This window comes from Eriocheir sinensis, chromosome 35 (genome assembly GCF_024679095.1).
Source record: "Eriocheir sinensis breed Jianghai 21 chromosome 35, ASM2467909v1, whole genome shotgun sequence".
Taxonomy (NCBI): Eukaryota; Metazoa; Arthropoda; class Malacostraca; order Decapoda; family Varunidae; genus Eriocheir; species Eriocheir sinensis.
The window spans coordinates 4,065,947-4,089,593 of NC_066543.1; the positions used below are offsets into that span (position 1 = coordinate 4,065,947).

Genomic DNA, 23,647 nt, shown 5'->3' on the forward strand with positions numbered 1-23,647 from the left:
GAAAACAATTAATCTTCTTGACAATGATTAATCATCATTCAACACTATTCAACTTTTTTTCATCACCCTGCAGTATATGGTTCCTGTAGTACGTTGTCGTAGACCACACTCACGCTAAAAAAATGTAAATGGCGGGTAGACCGTGCTAAAGCGGCACCCTTTTTGGGCTGTACAACAATTATAAAGCTTAAGCAGGATTTTATTTGATTCAATAATACATAAGGAAAATTGCACCATTTACTAAATACTGTACAAATCAGTAAAATAAATATAATTAATTTAATTTTAAATATTTCACTAAATACATACATATTTTGAAACTAGTTCCTAGAGGTCCTAAGAGATTTGGCAATGACAGTTACAAGTGATATGGATTGTAAATGTGAAACAATGGTTTATAAACTTTTCTTGATTCAACTCAGTTCAGGTTTATGTACTATTTTTTCAAGTCTGGTGTACAACTCTTGATAGCACTGTGTATAGAGTGACCCCCCTTACAGTATGGGTAGGTCTGGTTATATGTAAGGATTACATTCCAGAATAGGCATTAATGTAAGAAAAATGTGTAAAAAAAATCTACATTTCACTCTAAATAAAAAGTGTAATTTACACATAAAATGAAAAGTGTCTGTATTCATTTATTAGTCTGTTGAAGGTGGCAACCCAGGAAGCAAAGTTCTGCAACCCTGTACAGGCTCATGACCTGTGCTTTGAAGAATCCTGCTCTAAAGAATGAGGCTAAACAATATTGGTCTCCAGAAGTGGTGTCTGAGCCAAAATTCTCTTGAAGCCAAAGCATTCCAAGTTGATGGTTCGGTACTCCCCATAAATGATACACTCCATGATGGCTCTGCCCACTCCTGGTGCCTGCTGAATGCCTGCAAAAAGTGCGCGCACACACACACACACACACACACACACACAAATGAATTAACATGTGAACTACTCATTATAATGTTACAACACTTATATACATACTCCTACCACCATACTATTAGGTTAGCATACATAATAACCTCCATGATATTGTAGTTTGCATGCCTAGTTATGAATCCGAGGTCTCCGGTTCAAAATCCTAGCCTGGGCAGTCAGGAGAGTCCACACAGCTATTCAGTTTCCCTTTTAGATTGATCAATAAATGGGTACTACCTAGTGAAACCTGGGGAAGGTAAACTGTGGTGACCCAAATGTCACACTTAGGTACCCTGTGTCCTGGGGTTAAATATTTGGGTGTGGAACATGGAAAAGCTGCTCAAAGGCTTACTAGGATAACACTTTTCAGTGTAAAAAAAGTGATAAAATGTCATTGTTTCAGCATAAACTATTAAAATATAATAAATGAAACACTACGACTGAGAAACAGATATCATTAAAATATGAAATTAATAATAATAAAAAAAAGGGTAATAGACTAATAGACAAGGTGAGAGAAGATTAGGCCACCACCAACTGAAAAAAAATCATTCATAATTTGCATGACTGAAAAAAATATACTGTCAGATTTGTTACATTGCTAGAAAACTCAGTGCATGGTACTTTCTGATGAGTTTTTACTCATATGATATGTGTGATCCTTGAAAACTTTTTGACATTAAAAGATTATCAAAACATAATGTCATTAGCTGAGTTGTGGGGTATACATGTAATGAGTGACCCGCCTGATATGGAAAGCCTCCCAAACTCGCTCAGCGAGTGGGGTACCTCTTTGGCAGACTGGTTAAGGAGTGACTTTTTCATCTCGCTTGCTTGTGGGTTTCATCCCTGGTACTGGTGAAACCCTTTCCGGGTTTGGATTAACTTCTCGTGTGTTTTGTGACATGCAGAGGTTGTGTGGAGGTATGGTAAAGTGGAATTCAGTGGCATTACATTCACTCCTTATTCAGACATGATAATAACTTTGCAATTTATTGAAATATAAGCATTCCTGTTAAGAAAAAAGTGGCTATGGAGGAAATTCTTTGAAATTTCAATGCATAACATCATTCTGAAAAAGAGATTTAACACAAACATTCTCTCGATAGGGTGGACTGTACCTGAAGGCTGTTGTGACAGTCCTGCAAACCCTGAGGATATGACATCACTTTTTTTATTTTTTTATCCCATGCTATGTTATTGCAGTTTCTTAGGAGTATATGACGTGAAATATGCATTTCCTTATGTGCATATAGCAGACCTTCTATTCAACAAACTAACTGAGGGGAACACTAAAGCATTATAATATTCAAATCACATAAAAGCAGATACTGTTTACAATATTTCATAGTTTCATCATATCAATTGTTTTAACTGTTTCAAGAAAATATCATTTTATCAAATGACATGAAATAATAAAATGTGTCTATTAAATATGAAAAATATTATGTACACTTTGATTTCTCTGATTCAACAATACTGATTTTTTCTTAAACACAGGTCTGTTGAACAGGGGGTTTCCAGTATACAGACCTTGGAGCATTTAAGTAGTCAAAAAATGAGTACTACATCTGTTGGGTGAAAGCTCCACCAAAGAAAATTCAAGGGAATAAAATCAACAATGTATCTGGCAAGATACTAAAATTTAAGTCGTCTACTCTTGCAATATTCTTGTGTTTAGCCCCCCCCCCCCCCCCAAAAAAAAAAAAAAAAGACAAAAATATAAAAAACACACTCTATCTTACCATGGCCACTGAATCCACCGCAGATGAACATGTTGGAGAAGAGAGGGTGGAGCCCAATGATGCCATTCTGATCAAAGGTGTTGTAATCATAGTAGCCGGCCCAAGCACTTCGCAGCTGAAGTACCAGAAATCATTACTCATATATTACTATTTATACTTGTGTAAAAGTCAATCACATGTAAAAAATGACCCCTTAACCCATATAGCCCCATGGACATCTGAGAGACATCCACTTTTCTTTTGCATGAGGGACCGTGAGTGTCTTTCAGATATTAGCATTCTTTCCCTCATAGCTCGCAAGATATTTTTCAAATCAAACTGATTTTGCGCTATGAGTGAATTGAATAAATTTGGCACATGATGCATTAATTGGTAATTCGCTCTGACTCTCACATGACTTTTACGCAGTGTGGATTAAAGAGTGAAACATTTAGCCTAATCATGTCTGGCACTGGTCAGTTACCAAGCTCTTTAGGCCACATTATATCCACTGCAGAGGCAGTGGATATACTAATTGGTGTAGATAATCTCTTTGATGACTTAGATGTTTCATCTGATGAGAAATATGAGCTGTGGTAGTAATGGTGAATGACTAAATGTATAATAATAATAATCCACTTTGAGTACAATGCAGCATCATTGCTCGGCTCTACAGTGCGGGAAATTCAAAAACTTGTGTGCCGGAAATTGCAAAGATGTGATAGCAGACTGTCCTTCGATCAGTATGACCCATATTTTGGATGCTGTGACCAGTTGGATTATGTTTTCTAATATTATTAGGTACATAGAATATGTATCTGCACAAAACCGAAAATGCCAAAACCAGCTGGTCCTGAGTGAACACAGACTTATAATTTACTCTGGTGCTCTATGGGTTAAGGCTATGGTATGTTCAACTGAGGAACAAGCCCCTACAAAATGTAATGATGTGATAATGCAACAAGGGAGTATGCTGTGGAATACACTGGTAAAATTTTGTCAGGTCGCGATGTAGTCTTGACCCCAGCTCTATAATCAATTTTGTATAGATTAATCATACCGCACCTAAAATTTACATGCTTTTATTGTTTGCATTTTAACTCAGCCCTGCCTATACCTTCAAATTTTCAAATGCAGGCACTCGCTTGGCAATAGTTGGCCAGACTTCCTCTTCAAAGAAAGTGTAGTCCACATCCAAGTTGTCCACTGGTGGCTCCTTGTCTTCAGGTGGTGACTGTCCACACAGGTAATGTCCTCCGAGGCCCTCACGCCGGAAGTATGTTCCATTGGGGTCAATCAAAAGTGGAGAATTTAGTCCTGGACCATCTGGGGCATGAACACAATAAACATAGCGCTTCCTGAAAAAAGTAATAAATACCAAGAGTACAGAAATTTCTCCTTTGGGGTAATTTGATATGGGAGAATTAAGCTCTGAGCTATCTGGAGCATGAACATAGAGAAATGCACACTCTGAACAGTCTTGCACCACCACCATCCACAAAATCAAGAAAGAGCTCTCAATCTGTCAACCTTTCCAGTGTCAAAGTTGTCACAGACTTAATTGTTATTCCATAGAAATAAGAGATCTTTCTGGATTCTAAATGAAGGTGAACGAAAATTATGGCAAATGAATAATAACAACTAACTGACTGAATGACCTGGGGAGAGTATATGAAAAAATCCACCCATGCTTTGAAGGCAGGCCATGAGTGCTTCCAGAGAGAACCAATAGTGTTTTGGAGGTGAATCAGCCCAGGCCATGAATGCTTTAGGTACATAACTGGAGAGGCTTGGGAGGTGGTCAGGCCCAGACCATGAGTGCTTTTAGTTTCTTTCTTCCTGCAGGGGTGGTTCTACCTTTCAGATAAAATCTGGCAACTATGGTGGGCGACATGCATTCTTTTCATTTAATCAGTTTTTATCTGAGTTTTCCTAAAGTTAATCATCTTAAATATTCACTTATGGATGTTCTAATGAGCATTTGGTTACTATAAATCAATCCTATTTTGAAACATTTTGGTAACAGACAGAAACAAACAAGCAAACAGACAGACAGTCAACAATGAAAACATTATTGCTCTCCTCTCTAAGAGCGAGCTGGCATTAATACATTATGTAATACATGACACAGCTAATAAAAAGACCTATTTTTAATCCTCGTACTACCTCTCATTCAACATCAATTCATATTATGCATTATTGGAAGATTGTAATGCAAAAAACTCAAATAATTTTTCAATTTTACAGTAAATGTTGCTTGCTCAAATAACACAAACCAAACCACTTGACTTTTCAGGAAGATAGTCATTATGCACAATAAGAGCTACCAATACAACCAGTAAATATTTACCTTGTCTCAATAGGGATGGGCACTCCAAGCAGGCCCTTCCCCTCCCCTATGCCTGCTAGGCGGCCAACATTTCCTGTCCATGCACCGGCTGCCACCACCAACTGGGCAAAGTTGATGCTGCGTTTCTCCCCACTGGTGAGTGTCACCTAGACAATGAAGTCACTCATGAAAAAAAAATTAGGCCAATGACAAACCCATATAAAAAAAGGTCCACAACACTATGCCCTACATAAAAGGAGACAATTAACCTGGTAGCAGTGACGGGTCGAATTTGTGGTTTTACTGTGTACCAGCGACGGGCCAAATTTGTGTCTTGATATATATATATATATATATATATATATATATATATATATATATATATATATATATATATATATATATATATTTTTTTTTTTACAGCAAAGGAGGCAGCTCAAGGGAAGTGAACAAAAACAACAACAACAATAAAAGACCACTATAGACACTGCTGCAATGAAAGAAAATAGAATAAGAAGGCAAAAGAGAAGTCAATTTCGCCTGGAGAGGTGTCTTGATACTCTCGTCTTGAAAGAGTTCAAGTCGTAGGCAACAGGAAATATAGATAAAGGAAGGCTGTAACACAGTTTACCAGCGGAAGGGATAAAATAATGAAGATGCTGGTTAACTTTTGCATAAGGGGTTTGGATAGTATAGGGATGAGCAAGAGTAGAAAGTCGTGTGCAGCAAGGCCACGTGAAAGGGGGAGGCATGCAGTTAGCAAGTTCAGAAGAGCATTCAGCATGAAAATATTAATAGAAAACAGAAAGAGATGCAACATTGCAGTGGGATTTAAGTGGTGGAAGGCTGCAAGTAAAAGGAGGAGAGTTGATGAGACAAAGAGCCTTTGACTCCATTCTATCGAGTAGGGCTGTGTGTGGAACCCCACAAATGAGATGCATACTCCATACGAGAGCGGACAAGGCCCCTACATATGGACAGCATCTGTGCGGGGGAAAAGAAATGATGGAGATGATACAGAATGCCCAACTTTGAGGAAGGTGATTTAGCGAAAGAAGAAATATGAAGTTTCCAGTTAGGATTTTGAGTTAAGGATAGACTGAGGATGTTTATTGTAGAAGAAAGTGACAGGTGGGTGTTGTTGAAGAATAGGGAATAGGTGTTTGAAAGATTTTGTCGAGTAAATAGGTGGAGAAATTGAGTTTTTAAGGCATTGAAGGACACCAAGTTCCTTTTGAAAAAGGTTACTGCAAAACAAACAATCACAAATAAACAATGAAAAATTATACAAACTTCTCAAGCCCTTTTGATTTTGACATAAAACAGCTATTATATATATAAATATTTGGCCATCTTGATAGACTTCACCAAAAGTTCACCTCAGCACTCTGGAGACACTTGATGTTGGACTGTGAGGTGCCCTCCAGAATCATATCATCCAAAGTCTTGTGGCTGAGCCCCGTCACCTTCCCTTTGATGTACTGGGTGCCCAGGGCGGTGGCCTTCCGCTGCAGACCACACAACAAACTCCATGGGTCAAACCTAGAATGTAAAGTCATGTTCTCAGTTATACATGTCTGCTGATTATACCGAACTGCTCAGTAATAAGCTACATGACATTGACTTACTTGCCGAGCAGCTCGGCTACTGAACTTTGGGAAGGGCTAGTAACTATTCACTTTTACTAGTTCAGCTGACTGCCTGGAAAAAAGAAGAATGAATTTCACCCCTGCTACATCACAATATACTATGGTGACTTAAATTTCCAGTTTACAAGAGTGTATTCATACAAAAATGTGCATTTTTCCTTACAACTGACCATCCTTCATTGTCTCTGCCCAGGACTCCTGCTGCCACACCAGACACATCCATCCAGGGGTACAAGTTGCAGAGCTCCTTGCTGGAGAGGAATGATACCTTGGCTCCCACACTCCTGAAGCACCAGCAGAGAATTACTATGGCTTGTCTTAGTGAGTTTATCAAAAATAATGCTCATCATATGGCAAAAATTTCCATCCATTATTTGTCTGTCTTGGAATCATTAAGTGGGCAGCTGTCATTTATTTTTATCAGTAATTATTGATCATGTGTCAATGAAAAAAAATGGAAAAAATAAAAAACACAGCCACTTAAGATAGTATACCAGAGAACTGCAGAAGACCTAATTAATGAAGAGATTAAAAGAAATACAGCTGATAACAATGGAGAAGAGGGAGAGGAGACCTGTATTTATATTATGAATGACTTAGTGAAATCAGATGATAAAGATCTATAACTGAAAAACTGAAATGAGAACAGAGAGGTAAGAGACCACAAGACAAAACTGAGAAGTGCAAGTGCATGCGTGTACATGTGTGCGTACATCTGTGTATATTGTGAGTGTACATCATACTGTATACCTTTACCTATTTGTATTTACCTAGTTGTAGTCTACCAGGCCTGAGATAAGCTCTAATAGTCCCATCTCCATATCTACATTTATCCAGCCTTTCCTTCATTTGTTGGACCCTGTTTGCCTCCACCACCTCTTCCCTGTGTGTATACATGTTTATGTGTGTACATTGTGTGTACATGTATGTGTATATTTATGTATATGTATAACTGCATGTATGTACATGCGTGCATACATGTGTGTGTAGATGTGTGTGTACATTGTGTGTGTACATGTGTGATGTACATTGTGTATACAATGTGTGTGTAAATGCCTGTGTATATGTGTGTGTTTGTTTATGTGCATATGTTTGTGTACATTGTGTGTGCAGCCCTATTCTTTTTAGGTATGGAATTAAGTACAAAATTACGGTATGATAATTTATTGTACTATTACGGTATGGACTCATTTTTTAAGTACGGTACGGAATTACGATATGGTATTATTCCAAGGTTCGAATTACAAGAAACTAACGCACCGTATTGTACTACATGCCCTGCTAATGGGTGAACCAAACACAGCTGAAACTTGTAAGCAGTGGGATATCCGGGTAGCTTCATATCCACCCTTCCTCAACTCACTTTAGCCGACTGGCGCCAGCTAGATCTAGCAGTATATGCTTGTATAGTAGAGCAGTATGCTTGTATAGCAGACTGTAGGCCTATAAAATGATAGAGTAGCGACTGCAGCATGAGGCAACTGAGGGGGAAGCATGGGTGGGGTGTCCCAGCCCACCCATGCTTCCCCCTCATTTGCCTAGCCCACCCACCCTGCTGCCCTACCCCAGCCTGGCTGAGGTGGGGTCAGCGTATGAGGACTGAGGATGGCTGCAGAGTTGGGGCGGGAGGGGAGGTGTTGGAACACTGTGCAAACAAACAACTGATCTACATGCAGGGGGATATTTTAAATGTCAACTCATTACTTGACTAAGCATTACGAATAGTATTGGCCTAGTCATTAGTGTGAGTGGTTGTAAGTTGCATATGTCGTAACTTGAGGACTTCCTCAACATAAACATACCTCTGTATATCATAGTTTTCCTTCAGTCGTTCATATCCTTCCTCTGAGGCAAGTGTGAGGTAACCTGCGGCATTGAATTGCATGTCGGGGGGATCCATACCCTCCACTGCCAACAGCTGAGGACTCTTGCGTAAGAAATTCATTCCATACATGGACAGCATAATATTCTCTGGTATACTGAATTGCTGTCGAATCCCCCCCACCGACAGCACCGTAGAGGCACGCTTGTACTGATGATAAAGAGGAGGTAAGAGTACGTCATGCAATCTTGACCTAAAAGACAATCTTGATTATATTATAGATAGGTGACCTTCACTTCATAACACCCACACATCAAATATTATGATGAAGATCACCTTTTACTTTCTTTTGCTCACTTATTACTGAACACCCAAATTTGCTTAACCAAACTTTTCTACGGGCAAATATATAAATGGTCTCTTGATTATCTAATTTCCTTTTGTGCTTGATTTAATCATTCATCATTTTATAGATTATGCTCCCCAAATCATTCCTGATTAATCGTAGATAATCATGTAATGAAAATGTTCCTAATTCAGGTCTAGTGCTATATAGCAGGGTAGTAATTTCTGGAGGCTAGGGGGGCTATATAGCCCCTTCAATGTTTCCTATATCGGCCTCCCACTAAAAGTGCTTATTTAAAAACAAAAATTCCCCACCTGCATATGCCCGCTTCATTTGCCACCCTCCCCCCTCCTGACTCACAAACCTATATGATGCCCTCTAGACCCCTACAAAAATTTGCCAAAATATTATGGGCCTGCATCGAGAGAAGGTCTAACTGAATCAATAGTTATATCAAAGATTTCCTTTAACAGTAGCAGTAGTAGTAGTAGTAGTAGTAGTAGTAGTAGTAGTAGTAGTAGTAGTAGTAGTAGTAGTAGTAGCAATAGTGGCAGTTGAAGTTGTAGTAGTAGTAGTAGTAGTAGTAGTAGTAGTAGTAGTAGTAGTAGTAGTACTGTAGTAGTATTGAGTCTTCTAGTAATAATTGGATAAGTGCAAAAGCAGAAAAGTTCAGAAACTTTCAAAATGCCATAACTCCAATCTTGAAATACTTATTTTTTTTTTTCTAATGCATGTAAAAGCATCTACAATAATGTAAAATATACGAAACAAAGAAGAAATGGTAAATCAAAGAAAAAATCAGTTAATGCATTTTCCCCTGATTGCTGCTGGACTATATAATTGACTTTCTGACTCATGACTTCAGTTCATGCTGATAAAATTGGATAAAAGATATAGCTAGAGCAAGTCCTATAGGATACATCAAGATATGGCAGAATGGAAACATGGAAATAGGACAATATAAACAAAATCTGACTTACAGTTGGGTCCTCCTCCACCACTACGACACTGAGTCCATCGCGAGCGTGCTCCTTCAGATGATAGGCGATAGAAGAGCCCACAGCACCACCTCCCACCACCAGCACATCACAGTGAGATGGCCACACAGCCTCCACCACCCCTGAAGCACTTGGTTCAAGATCATATACACTCTTCTTTGTGGTCATTGTCCTTCTTGACATGCCTGCTTTCATGTCTACATCTTTTCCTGCTTTGGTTGCTATTTGCTGGATGGTATCCCTCTTCCTCCCATGAAGGTCTTTTATGTCATCAGATACTGTTGTAAATGCTCTCTCCATGGGAGCTGAATGCTTGAACTGTCCGAAATTGTACACCAACTTCTGATTCTTTGAGCTATTCTCATAGGATGGGCACAAGAGTGACAAACTATGTCGAGACACTTGAGTGACATGCTGTGAGGAACATAACCCATAAAATATGTTTAATCTCCTGAACTTTCCAAGGACACTCAAGGTGGCCATAGTTGCAGATAGTTCAGTAACTATTTTCTGTTTCTTTTGAATACTTCAAGAGAAAAGTGTTCGGTGACAATTATCTTTACTGCTGTTCTTATTATAGCAGCTTCAGGAGTCTTGTAAATTGGTCAAAACCTAAAAGGAAGCATACTGTGAATACATATCTAGAAAATATTCATTATAAAGCCAACATTTATTTTCAGTTCTTAACTCATTATGATAAAAGTATCCAGTAATTATACTTTAATTACTGCTCTATATGCAGTTGTACCATGAATGAATACTAGTAACTTCAACCTTTGTCTGTTCTCTAAATCATGATGTCCCTCCTCTCCTGTCTCGGTGTTATACTCAGCATTTTTCTCTCCATTACTCTTTTCTCTCTAAATATTTAGTGAAGAGTCAAGTTACTGAACCATAGTATGACTGGAAGGATACACTGACTGAACACTATAATATATGATCTTCAAGGAGGGTGGCAGGTTGCTTTTCAAGACATTACAATGTTTAGTAAAAGTGCTCATCACATTCACATTTCTATACTCTCTCTGATTTCCTCATCGTACGCTGGGTTTGCATTAACTGCTTATCCTAAATGTGTATTAATTCCTCTAACCACTCAACAGCTTTAAAAATTGCTCCTTATCAATAATTATTGTTACACCAACAGATTAATGTTGTTTTCTTCATTATGATAATCATACTGAACCTGCTTAATTCAGACTTAATAAAGTTCCTTGATCAGTCATTGTAAGTTTCCCTCAGACTCATTTATTATATAATTATGACTATCATCTGTGAATATAAGGTTGTTGAGGTATCCACTGTATATTTTCATCATTATTGTATCCCACTCTAATTTCTTTAATATTTCTTCTGATCAGGCCATGAATCAGTTTGAAGAAATTGTGTCACTTTGCCATTCTTTTTTTTTCCACGCCCCGACTGGGTTATATATCACATAATACACTTGCAACAATAAACTATCAATCAATCAATCAATCAATCAATCACACCACCTCACCACTAGTGATTGGGGGGAGAGACCTTTAATCAGGTATTTAATTATAAATTATCTCAGTGTCTCGAAACACATTAGGAATGAATCTAGTCTGTAAAAAGGGAAATGAACTTTCCGGGTAGACAAATTGATAGATAGATACCATGTACCCCACTGCAAGTCTGAGCACTGACTGGTGATCTGCCTCGGCCTTGCCCCTCATGGTTTCTTGGCTCACGTCCAGACAGACACAAATTGGCTGGGATTGGAATTATTAGGCAGTGTTGAGTTGCTCTCTCTCTCGTGCGCGCACGACACCCGTGGCACATTGAAGTTATATCCATGGGCGTTCGTGATAACCATCCTCAAATAAAGCATAAAGAAAATACATTTGGTAAAACCTAGACGTGGCCACGAAACACATGAATGAAATGCAATGGAAGAGCCCAGAAGTGACCGCGGAACACATGAAGTACAATATGGAAGAGCCTAGAAGTGATCGACCATGGATCGAACACATGATCGAAATACCTACAATGGAAGAGCGTTTTAGCTACTATTAGTTTCTTTAGATTGAATTTGAAGCCGGAATTACACATACCAAGCATCACAGGTTAATAATAGGTAAACCTCTGATAAGTGACATAGCTTTTTTTTATGAAGGTCACAAAATTTCAATGATTCGATCGAGCAACTTTTCGCTAACTATCACCGCCGTACGTTTTAAATTAAGACCAGTGCTGTCCAAACTTTTTCGCCTATTGTATACTGTACCCTTTATTACCTTCTCCTACTGTTACGTACCCCCCATATAGCTGATCAAACTTAATTATATCATATTTAGGTACACGTACATTACGCGTCCTTTCTATAGGTAGCTACCCGTCCCTCCCTCTCTCTTTCCTTCATAAAAACAGTACAGCAACGATATACAGTAGACTCCTTCCTCACCCTCCACTATACCCATTGGTCACTTCAACAATAATGGACGTACGTTACCTCTGAGAATCCTTTGTCGTTGTGCCAGTACACTAGTGGCCCCGCTCCTCATAAAAAAGCTGTTATCATTATCACTTATCAGCTGTCACTTTGTTTACGCGTGTCAAGGCCGAGCTCACACTTATTCCTCTCCTGCTGGCTTAATTATTGCTGTATTTTCCTATTCACATCCACTTCTCCCTCTTTGAGCTTGCAGATACCTACTCAATAATTAGGCTACAGTTTGGGTGACATTATTTGTAATTATTTCAATTAAATTCACCATTACTTGGCCTGTTTCTCAAATGCTCATAATACTTGATACTAAGCATTCAGAGGTGGTATCGATGTATTTCCTGAATTCCACCTTCCATATTTTACCACGCGACCTCTGCGTGTTACGAAGCACATGAAAAATTGACCACCGGAAACTGGAAAACAAATGTTTCCGGAGCAAGGGATCGAACCTCCATGTTCCTGTTTTTTCAGATGTGACCTCAGCAACAAAAGCCATGGAATTCCAGTCACTCTTGAGTATAGAAGACTGGCTTGTTTGATCCTTACACCTTCACCTTATACTTTGGGTGTAGGCACTGGAAAGCAAGAGCCATCTTTGATTATTTCCAGTGACTATAATGCACTTATTTTCAACTTCCAAGCATCAATAGTCTCTGTCTCCATCTCCAACCATCTTTCTCCAACGCCCTGTTCTGATAGGAACTTCCTCCAAGGAGGTGGCTAGAGCAAAAACTTCTTCATCTTTCCCTATTCTGGCATGCATTCTCATATCTCTCACCAACTTAACTCTCTCTTGCACTTGTTCACTCTATTCATCTATTTCAATGGTGGTCTCCCCCTGACACCCTCACCCTCAAAAATTCTCTTCATAGTCAACCTGTCATTCTCCTTACATCTAGATCATCTCAGAGCACCATGCTTCACTAATTCACCCATTCTACTACACTCCACTTCCTTCATTGTTACACCCATATTAAATCTCTCATACACATTTTTATAACTTTCTCCATCCTATCAGACATGCCACATGAACCATTAATATTTCCACTGTAAATATTTGTGATTACTGCAATACATTCCATGTCCATGTGTTTGATGCATGACATAGCTGGGAGGATAATGCTGGTTCTTAACCCTTCTTACTCACAATCCTCACACTTCCTTTCAAAACTCTCTAATGTACCTATTACTTTTCAACCCTCCACTGCTCTTCAGTAATTGAGGCATTTAAATGATAGTCATGGTCAGTTTTATAATGTATAATAATGTAATACCAGAATATCTTATACAAACAAATTCTTCCCAACTTACTGAGGTTTACTGGTGTAATCCACCAACATTATCAATGAAAAAAATGCTGCAAATCAGTAAGGTCATAAAGACCTTCAGCTTAAATGAAACTTAACAAAATTCCAGCTTTACGTGCTGCAATGCCCCAGACACATACTTGTTACCCTGACCCTAGAATCATTCGAACACATTACAGAGTGTTTCTGTTGCCCTGAGAGTTCTAGTTCAACTGGCCGACATACCATGTAAGCTTGCAACACTATATTGTCTATTAAGTACCAGCTCTTGTGTGGTAGTTTTCATGGTAGATGTATCAAAGTTCTATTATTAAATATAAGCTTCATGATGTAGTTACAAATCACTACCTACTTTAAAAAGAACCCCAAATTAGCTGTACATTCTCCAACATTCATTCCCCCTCCCATACACAGCAACTATCCCAGTTTTGAGTATTTTCCTGCAGCAGCCATCAGTGTAGCTAACATTGAGCTAACAGTTTCAGGAGAGCATTCTCACTGGTACAAAGATTATGAGATCCCAAGTAATACAATTGTATTTTTATATATACTGTTGTGTATATTTGACTGACTGAGAAGTACAATTTCAATTTCTTTGTACATAGTCTTATACAGTCAAGTTCAATAATCCGAACACAGATAATCTGAAAATTCCAGTAGTATGAATTTTTTTTAGGTAGCTGACAAAAATTCCAAAAATAAAATACAAATATATAAAATTCAAATCAAGTACCAAATACACTGAGCAATGCCAAGCACTGGGGATGAAAAAGATTTAAATTTAGTCCTAAATGTAGACAGCCGATTATTTGCTTGACTTTTGGACTTCATATAGTGATCTATATCGCCAGAAAGATGGCTCCCATGGCTTCAAGAAGTGTAGTCCTGAATCGATGCTCGAGGATGGTAAGTGAAAGTGACATGTACAGTGGGTGTAAGAAATCTTAAATGAGTGAAAAGAGAATAGATTAAGTGAAAATACAGCAGTCAGGCAGCCTCGACTATTCAGTTGAATGACATTGTTCCTTGGCATTTTCATGACGCTGCTTTACTTATTTGTGCCTTTGTTACCTCTAGATTAACTCTCTTTACATGAATTTACCTTTCTAAAACTGCTGTTCAACTTGTGAGTAATAGAACATGTCATGCCTTTATTTTCTGATTATGTGAATCAAGTTTTTGTTTTGAGGGGTCCCTCTCAATAATTTGGACAATTCGATAATCTGAATGACCTTCGGTTCACTGCCATTTGGATTATTGGACTTATACTGTACAAAATGATTCTTTTAGTATTTCTGACTGATCCCTGTCGTTGTATCAGTGAGCTTTTGCACATCAGTAATTATCCCACTTTTCGACCAAGTTCCATACTCCATACTTTATTGGAGATGATATTTCTACTGAAGATTAACTTATATGTATGCCACACTGCAAGCAACACATCGATAGAAAATAAGCTTGGTAAAGCCAAGCCGACTAAGAATGATGTTCCTTATCAGTGAAAGCTTCATTGTATTATCATTTGAACACACTGCATTGCATTTTCCTTCAGTTTCATAAAAATTATACTAATATTAACTATAGATTTAGCAAATTTACATACTACCTGAGGCATTGACAATTATTTTATGTATAAATATACAAAGGGGTCCTGAATTCTATTGCCATGCCTAAGGCTATTTAAATATGAAATAAAAGGACAGATATATCAAAGAAGTATTGGAAGAGTGACCTCCATTTTTAATCAAAGCTAAATATATATGTAAGAATACATACATGTAAGAAGGTATATAAAAGTAATGGCAAATTAGACCAACATTATGAGCACAGTTTCTTGATAATAAGCTTAATTTGCTTGGCATCCATCTTTTCCTTAATGTTTTCAATCAAGGGTGAGTTTTCTCTACCTGTTGCATCTTCTAAAAATTGTCTCAGCATCATCAAATCTCTCTCACAGAGGAAAGAAATTTTAGAACGTTCACCAATGCCTTCATCTTTTCCTTGATAATTGAGGGAATTCAATTTGTGTACCTTTTCAGGAACAGGCAATATTTGAGGGAATTTCTTCTCTGTGATTGAAGAATTGTCATCATGATTAGAATTGGGAGTACACAATGCACTGCTTGCAGTCCAGTACTCAGCAGTGTTTGTACGAAGGGATTCTACCATACCGAGCTGCAAGGCCATGCATAATCTATTGTTGATTTCGGTTAGATTTACACATTTCATGGTTGACCATGAAGAAATTTCTTCTTTGAATCTATTGGAGTGACTTTTCAGAGGTGCCATTTGCATCATAGTCAGGGTGGAGAGTCTTTCCCCAACGGCTATTACCTCCTCTTCATTCAAGTTCAAGGTGAGTCCTGACAACTCATCAACAAGGAGGAGCAGAGCATCTAAGATCTTCAGAAGCTCAGGGAATATCAAGGCTGCATTGTGGTGTCCATGTTTCCAGGATATATACTTCAATAAAAGTTGAACATACTTGTTCCTCAAGTAGTCAACTTTTTCCATGTCCTGGATTACCTTTTTAATTGGGGTGTACATGAGGATGCAGTTGGTGATCACCCCCATGGACCAGTCAAAGTCCAGTTTGGCAGCAGCTGAGTGTAGTTCATACATCTTGGAGACAATGTGTTGAGGGTACACCTGAAGCAAGTCAGAGATGTGCACCACAGGGTGATTGAGTCTGTTGGTGGAGCCGGGAATATACCAACAACCAGTGTCTTTACTAAACAAGTACAGACCAGAAGAAATGACTGCCCTCAGTGAGCACCCATTTAGCAATGAAATTTGATCAGTCATCAAGAGGTTCAAAAAGTCTTCATTTTTAAAAACAAAGAAGAACTGACGCATGACAGCATTTAAATGTATATCCATGTAGTCAAGGGGTGTAAACCCTTTGTTTTTGTACAAAGTATCAGGCAAACTTATGGTCAGAACTGAATCTGATAGGCTTTTGATCAGGTGATTTATGTGACCAATTTCTTCAGGGTCAATAAAGTCATGAATATTTGATTTATCTGGAACATAAGGAATCAAGGTAGGCTGTTTTATAGACTTGAGAAGTGTGGCTATATCAGGTGGCTGACTGCTTCTCTCTGAGTACCTGCTACTGGTGTTACTGCACTCATCGGTGTCAGACTCTTTGGAAAAATTCGAGTCCACACACATTAATTCTGAAGACACAGTCTCACTACCCAAGCGCTTCTGACTCTTTTCAAATCTGTTTTCTGATGCTCCTGGAAGTTCCTTTTGTACTTTACGAGGACGGTTGTTGGCACTCCCCCTCCCACTGCTGCTGCTGGTGGCACTGCTGGAGCTGTAGTACTGTGACTCCCCTTTAAGCACCTCATCCATCAGTTCTTGGTGGGCTGCATGGAAAGGGTCTTCAGCTCTGCAAGAGTATTACAGTTAGAGCAAAACAATAAGTTCTATACACACTTAAGTCCATTTATCCATATTTTATTTGGTAAATTTCTGCACTCCAGATTTTGGACAAAAGTTGTTTTGGGTTACAATTTTCTGGCTTCAAGAATTCATACTCCTGATATGAAAGATTATAATTTACTGCATGAATTCAGACTGAATTGTCTGACCTGTGAAGATCAGATTAACAGACTTTTATTTGCCATAAGCTATCTAATTATGCAAGTCCTGTCCTCTTTCTGGAGTCATTTCTGACTGGCTGAGGATTTTTTTGCTGTCTTTGAAAACATCACCCAAAACATGAGATAATCTGATATGAATCATATTAAGGATGAATCATTCATGGAAAAAAGTCCTTTCTACCTCTGAGCCATATATATATATATATATATATATATATATATATATATATATATATATATATATATATATATATATATATATATATATATATATATATATATATATATATATATATATATATATATATATATATATATATATATATATATATATATATATATATATATATATATATATATATATATATATATATATATATATATATATATATATTGTGTAAAAAGATATGTATTTATCACCTTAAATATACAGATGAAGTAAGTGTACATAAGAAGCACAAAAAATCAGACACAATTATACAGATAAATTTCCGATTTTATGTACGTGACATCTTGAGGTCGGAGACTGTAGAAAATCCGCAGATAAGAATCACAAGAGAACGACACTTCGAGTAATCACTTGAAATTAATATATTCACCAATGAATTTGTAATTTTCCGGAGAGTTTTTTGAGGCAAAGAAAACCAATTAAGAAAAGCAACATGACATGACCTTTTGATTCATCCAAAGTCGATACTACGCATCCCAAGGGAGTGCTGGCTTAATATTGAGTTGAGTTTGGTGTAGAACACTGCATTATATGGCCAGCAAATGGAGTAACATCAACACCAAATGGCTGGGGTTGAGTGGAGATGCCTAAAGCTATCTCATAATGTGGGTACCATTGCTCATGCTGAACCAGTAGTAGGTGTATCCCAAACTACTGATCTTGTCACTTTTTTTTTTTACAACAAAGGAGACACCTCAAGGGCACATAAAAAAGGAAACAATAATAAAAAAAAAAGCTTGCTACTCGCTGCTCCTAAAAAGAATCCAAAGAGGTGGCCGAAAGAGGGGTCAATTTCGGGAGGAGAGGTGTCCTGATACCCTCCTCTTGAAAGAGTTCAAGTCGTAGGCAGGAGGAAATACAGATGAAGGAAGATTGTTCCAGAGTTTACCAGCGTGAGGGATGAAAGAGTGAAGATGCTGGTTAACTTGTGCATAAGGGATTTGGACAGTAAAGGGATGAGCGTGAAAATAGTGACAGAAGATAGAAAGTGAAGCAACACGGCAGCGGAATTTAAGAGGTAGAAGACTATCAGTAAGAGGAGGAGAGCTGATGAGATGAAGAGCCTCAGACTCCACTCTGTCCAAGAGAGCTGTGTGAGTGGAGCCCCCCCACACGAGAGGCATACTCCATACTCCATACTATGCCTCCTCATCTCAGAAAGTCCCACCATATCCACCTTCAGCATTCTGAGCTCATTTACTGAATGAAGTAGTCAGTGATTCGCTGAGAGGCTCAGAGTATATCAAGTGTCAACAAGCTGAAACCTTCAATGGCCTGATTCCATGGTCAGGTGCCACTTCTGCACCATCCTGGCCACCCTCAAAATAGAGAGGGGTTAGGCAATGATGATAATGATATCTGAACTTGGTCATGGTGCTCTTAAGATTTAGTTGGGTGTGAAGTCTTTACACAACAAATTCATACAGGTTATAGTTATGGTTACTCTCAACTATACACTGGTTCAGAGAATTAACATTTATATTGTTTATGTCTTTCTGCTCATGGGTATCTATATATGATTCTGATCATCACTGATTACATCAATAAAAGTGGTCTACAACTAGCTACTTAGCATAATTTGCTTCAAATACTGTATGCTATGATAAAACAAACTTGATGTGTATTATATTGCTAAAGAAAAGGAAGTGACTTACTGTGTTGACTCTTCAAGGCAAATATAGCTTAAGGTATCGCTCTCTTCGCTTATTGAGGGCGAAGGGCAGTTGCTGCGTGATGGTCTTTTTTCTCCTTGCTGTTGTGACTGGCTGGAGCATGCAGTCAGTCCTGCAGTGAGGCGTGAGATGAGGCTTGTAGGGGTCTCCCAAGCTTCACTTCTTGTGAAGGAAGGCCTTTCACTCCCAGACCATAATGATGATGAGCCCTGACTGGGTTTTCCTTCAGTGGCAACACTATGGAGTGGGGGTTGATCTCTGCTAGGATGCATTTCATACATGGAATGAGTTACAGCTGGTGTGGGCATTGTATCTGGCCTTGTGGCAGAAATTGCTGCTTCTGTGCTACCACTTTTCATTTCAGATGGAGGAATCTCTGCAGAACAAGTAGATTCTTGTGAAATGGGTAAAAGATTAGGGAGTAATCTATTCTGGATATGATGATCATCAGATTCAGGCACATTATGGATACGGCTGTCATGTGCAGCTTGTGATGACACAAGTACTTGAGGCCCTTGTCTTGGCACTGGTGGGTGCTGCGACACGTTCACAGTGGTGGCACATGATGGAAACGCTATAGTAGATGGCTCTGGTATAATTTTGCAGTGATGAGCAGTTCCAGCAACCACAGAAGAGCGACATACTGGACAAAACTTGATATCCCTTGTATAATTAATGTCAGGTGATGAGCTGCACGATGAACTACTGTTAGCTGAACTACTTGTTTTTTGTGATCCCCTCGCATGTACATCAGGGTGTGTTCTCCCTGGCTTCTGAGACCATCCTGGTGAAGGAAAATAACTTATCTGAGCATTTTTGTTGAACACAGTCAGGAGACTACGAGGGGGTTGCAGGACTTCATTTACGTGGCTGGAAGAGTAGTGTGATGCAGAAGGGCTTGGCTCGGTGTGGCTTTCCTCTGTGACCAATGAAGAACTCCTTGGGTTTGAAGTGTGCATATGATGGCTATGTGGATACTGCCTGATGTGCTCATCAGCTGTGTGTGAATAACTCTGTTCTGAGTCACCCTGTGAGGATAAGCGGCCATCTTCTCTCCTTCCCAAGGAGGCATTTGTCAGTCCCAGGCGAACCATATTCCTTTATGCCTCATCTGAAATTATGAATTTTAGATCAGCATCTCCAATTATACTATAATGACAACTGCTGCTAGTCTCACATAATACCTGAAACTAAAGAATCTTTTTATCTCAATAAATAGCAAACATATTCATCAAAACAATAACTTATCGTGCTGACATGGGACTGTCCCCCAGACATGCAGATTAAGAAAACGTGAACAAGCCTGAAAGATGGACTTGGAATGGATAGGGCAGGTGCATGGGAGCTTGCTCAGGGGGACCATAGGGAGTGGAAGCAGCGAGTGAGTGAAGCGATGTGCCCCCGGGCAGCTTCCCGTTAGTTAGAAATAGCCTTCCCACTCCTATGGCTCATGAGAAGTATTCAAAAGGGGCATAGTTACTGTGTTACTGGAAGTTAACAGTGACTGGGGACTGAACCTCCTTAACCCGGTAGCAGCGGGGATTATGTTTCTGAATGGTCCCTCTAAGCGAGAAAAATGAGAAAAAATCACCCCTCAAACAAACCATTTTATAATATATATCAAAGCATTTGTGATCAGATTATGTATCATCTATTTTGGGGGGTAAATATCATGGCACAAATTTGGCCCATCGCTGCTACACGGTGAAGCCACAAATTTGGCCCGTCGCTGCTACCGGGTTAACTACTTTTGCCAAGAACAAATGTCAGATTAGCAACATTTCCTTTTTCTATTATCCAAGTGGCATACCCATGCAGATGGAACCTGAGAAGTGTATGCCATTGCAATCTAAGAAATCAGCAACTTTATTGTGTTATACCAACTTCTACACAACAGTCATCCAAGTTCCATGACAGCTGCTAATATCCATAAAGCTGTATATGATCATCATGTTTTAAACCCCAAATACTAATGGTTGGATTTCAATTTCCCCCAAGTAGACTGGGATATTAGAAAAGTACATGGAGGCAGAAGGCAAAATACTTCCCAAGGTATGCAGCTGTTAGACCTTATAGTTTACAACCTGAGGCAGCACATTCATACAGCAACTAGAAAACATAAAATTAACAGTTTGGCAAATATTTCCATTTTTAACTTTTGGTGATTTTTTTTCTTCAACTTGACAGTTTTTAGTTCACTGAGTGTTTTGAGGCCTCATTTGTTGTGCAAATGAATAATAACCATAATAAGACCATGACAAATGGGTCAAGATTGGTACCATTAATGTGCTGATAGCTCATTTCCTACTTAACCACTACTCTCCTGTTGTTATATATTTTCTATTATCCTTCAAATTTCCTGGAAAACCACATGAAAAAGTGTAGAGATTGAAGCATGTGAAAATACGCAGGAAGTGTGTGTGGGAATTCACACAGAGTAGCCCAATGCTTCCCACAGTAGGCTGGCAGCCAAAACCAATGACTCACCACAGCTAAAATTTATTAGGAGTGTTTATGCTTTTACTAACGGATGGCTTTGGCCCCCTTGCCCTCTCTAAGGGTCCCTAAAAGATAGATAAATATAAATGAACCTCCTAACAGGGGCACTTCCTCCCTCATGACCCCCCTATGGGACTACAATTGGCCACATTATGCATTAGTCATATTATGATTAAATATTATTCATTTGGACAACAAATGAAGCCTTAAAACACTCCCATGAACTAAAAGAATATTAGAAGGAAGAAAAAACAAAATTAGGAAGTGGCAATAAAGGAAATAAACATTATAACACAAACCTTTAATAGTATACATGGCCACATACAGGCACCCCCCCCCCCCCCATCAAGGTCTACAATAATAAACTGGATCATTATACTCCCCTACAAATGAGGCAGAAAGGAGAGGATAGAGTAGCAGTCCTGGAGCTGAAATCAAATAACTGAAACCATCACAAAAGATAAAGTCTGTTGGGAGGGGAGGGAGATGACAGGGCTGGAATCTTGACTGGGTCTCAAAATGATGTGGTACTGCTGACTAGAACTGCCCAGGAAGGAAGTGTTGTGCACAAGTTGTGAAGGTACAATGGCTCAGAGCAATTGAGTACCTCCTCCTGTCATGATCTCTTACAGCATAAACCCCGGACACGACACACACACCTTACTGACTCGTTCGACATTAGCGCAACACCTTGAGGATAAGACCAGCACCTGGGAGGAGCCTGGAGGTGGCGATGCTGGGGACGTCGTGGGAGTAATGACAACTTGGCCATGGTGACAGACCCTCCCAGCCAGCCAGTCAACCTCTCCCTGCACCGCCAACCTGCCGCGGCTCATACAGAGACCATTCCATAGCTTTGAGGGCGTGCATGTCCCTAAGGTGGAGAGGCAGTGCAGGAACGTCTTGGGGGTGATGACTACCTGTGGCCTTCATGACAACGGACCCTCCCAGCCAGCCGCCAGTCAGCCTCTCCCTCCACCTCTCATGGCTCGTCAAAGGAGATCATTGCATACTCTGAAACAAGCGCCAGTCATTACTTACCTAACCGGAAGACTCCTCAAGGCGAGCCCAGTATGAGATAGTACGTAGAGGTCGATGTCTGGAGAAAGTACAACCTTGAGGCGTAAACACATGCATTGGCAACACTGGCTTCTTCTTCTTCCTCTTCTTCCTCCTCCTCTTCTTCTTCCTCTTCTAACCCTTGTATCACTATTTTTTTTGTATCGCTTTGTAGGTTCTCCTTTTGATCCTCTCTTCTGCTAATTGACACACCTTGCCTTCCAGTGGACATACCCGATTTATCTTTCCTCGTTATGACACAATATTCCACTCTGTCATTTCTTTATTTTTTTTGTTTGCTTTATTTTCTGGCCACACGTACGTGAGCTGAAGCGAGACTGACAGCTCCTCCATCCTTGTTTTATTTGTATTTACTTAGTTTAATGAGTATAGTATAGAGGTCCAGAGACACGTATGTATTTAGTCCTGACTCCAATCTATTTTTGTCTACGGTAGTTTTTCCTTAGAGGACAATAATGAAATACGAATCAAAACGCATCCATTTGGAAAAACTAGATTGCTTTGTAACTTCAAACATCTCTTCTCTATAAATTTATTTCACTGTCTCTCTGATCCCCTTATATAATAAGTACATTCCGCACAGAGATGGTAGAAACAAGGGAAAAATTGTTTATCTTAATTATCACTCTTTGCAGCACTTGCCCCGGCCTATCCTCTTGTCAATTATAATCTCATTTTCATCTTCACGTACACTGCTCAAAGTAACCGAAATAAAATCAATAATCACCTGAGCAAAAGTATTAAAGAGAGACAAATGCAAAGGTGTTGATTGGCAGTCAGAAAGGTGGTATGACAGGTATTATAGGCTATCACTGTTGACATGCACGTTGGAAATCACGAACATTGTATACCAGATCAAAGTGTATCTTCAAGGCCATTAATGTAGCAGATCACTTTATTACATTCCAATAAAATCGCAAATAATCATGTTTTTTTACGTGCTACAGACATACTTTAGTATCCGCTTCTTATACGACTCGTTTTCTGTACAATAT

General features: G+C 39.0%; 2 protein-coding genes across 6 annotated transcripts; both read right to left on the bottom strand.

Moving 5' to 3' along the window:
- Window positions 1-224: 224 nt before the first annotated feature.
- LOC127007271 (FAD-dependent oxidoreductase domain-containing protein 1-like) lies at window positions 225-12,362 on the bottom strand. 3 transcript variants are annotated; one of them, XM_050878033.1, is made up of 9 exons: window positions 12,257-12,362; window positions 9,763-10,392; window positions 8,417-8,646; window positions 6,785-6,898; window positions 6,345-6,507; window positions 4,987-5,132; window positions 3,754-3,994; window positions 2,658-2,772; window positions 225-878 (listed from the first exon to the last, which is right to left on the bottom strand). In XM_050878033.1, exons 2-9 carry the CDS (start codon window positions 10,261-10,263, stop codon window positions 739-741), a joined length of 1,650 nt encoding a protein of 549 aa, XP_050733990.1. In that variant the 5' UTR covers window positions 10,264-10,392; window positions 12,257-12,362; the 3' UTR covers window positions 225-738. The 3 variants fall into 3 exon arrangements, with proteins under 3 accessions (XP_050733990.1, XP_050733989.1, XP_050733991.1); XM_050878032.1 differs by lacking the exon at window positions 12,257-12,362 and adding an exon at window positions 11,421-11,570; XM_050878034.1 differs by lacking the exon at window positions 12,257-12,362 and adding an exon at window positions 11,421-11,495 and having other exon boundaries at window positions 9,763-10,194.
- A 1,135-nt stretch (window positions 12,363-13,497) lies between these two features.
- Window positions 13,498-22,776, bottom strand: LOC127007272 (uncharacterized). 3 transcript variants are annotated; one of them, XM_050878035.1, is made up of 3 exons: window positions 22,614-22,776; window positions 19,056-20,184; window positions 13,498-16,957 (listed from the first exon to the last, which is right to left on the bottom strand). In XM_050878035.1, the coding sequence occupies exons 2-3, from the start codon at window positions 20,165-20,167 to the stop codon at window positions 15,379-15,381; spliced, it is 2,691 nt and encodes an 896-aa protein (XP_050733992.1). In that variant the 5' UTR covers window positions 20,168-20,184; window positions 22,614-22,776; the 3' UTR covers window positions 13,498-15,378. The 3 variants fall into 3 exon arrangements, with proteins under 3 accessions (XP_050733992.1, XP_050733993.1, XP_050733994.1); XM_050878036.1 differs by lacking the exon at window positions 22,614-22,776 and adding an exon at window positions 22,283-22,541; XM_050878037.1 differs by lacking the exon at window positions 22,614-22,776 and adding an exon at window positions 22,232-22,541.
- Between the last annotated feature and the right edge of the window lie 871 nt (window positions 22,777-23,647).

Coding starts and splice junctions, on each gene's coding strand:
- LOC127007271 (XM_050878033.1), bottom strand. CDS start 10,263: ATGGCCACCTTGAGTGTCCTTGGAAAGTTCAGGAGATTAAACATATTT. Junction 2,773..3,753: donor CTGCATTTGAAAATTTGAAG/GTATAGGCAGGG, acceptor CTGGTACTTCAG/CTGCGAAGTGCTTGGGCCGG. Junction 879..2,657: donor CGGTGGATTCAGTGGCCATG/GTAAGATAGAGT, acceptor CACTTTTTGCAG/GCATTCAGCAGGCACCAGGA.
- LOC127007272 (XM_050878035.1), bottom strand. CDS start 20,167: ATGGTTCGCCTGGGACTGACAAATGCCTCCTTGGGAAGGAGAGAAGAT. Junction 16,958..19,055: donor TGCCTTGAAGAGTCAACACA/GTAAGTCACTTC, acceptor ATACTCTTGCAG/AGCTGAAGACCCTTTCCATG.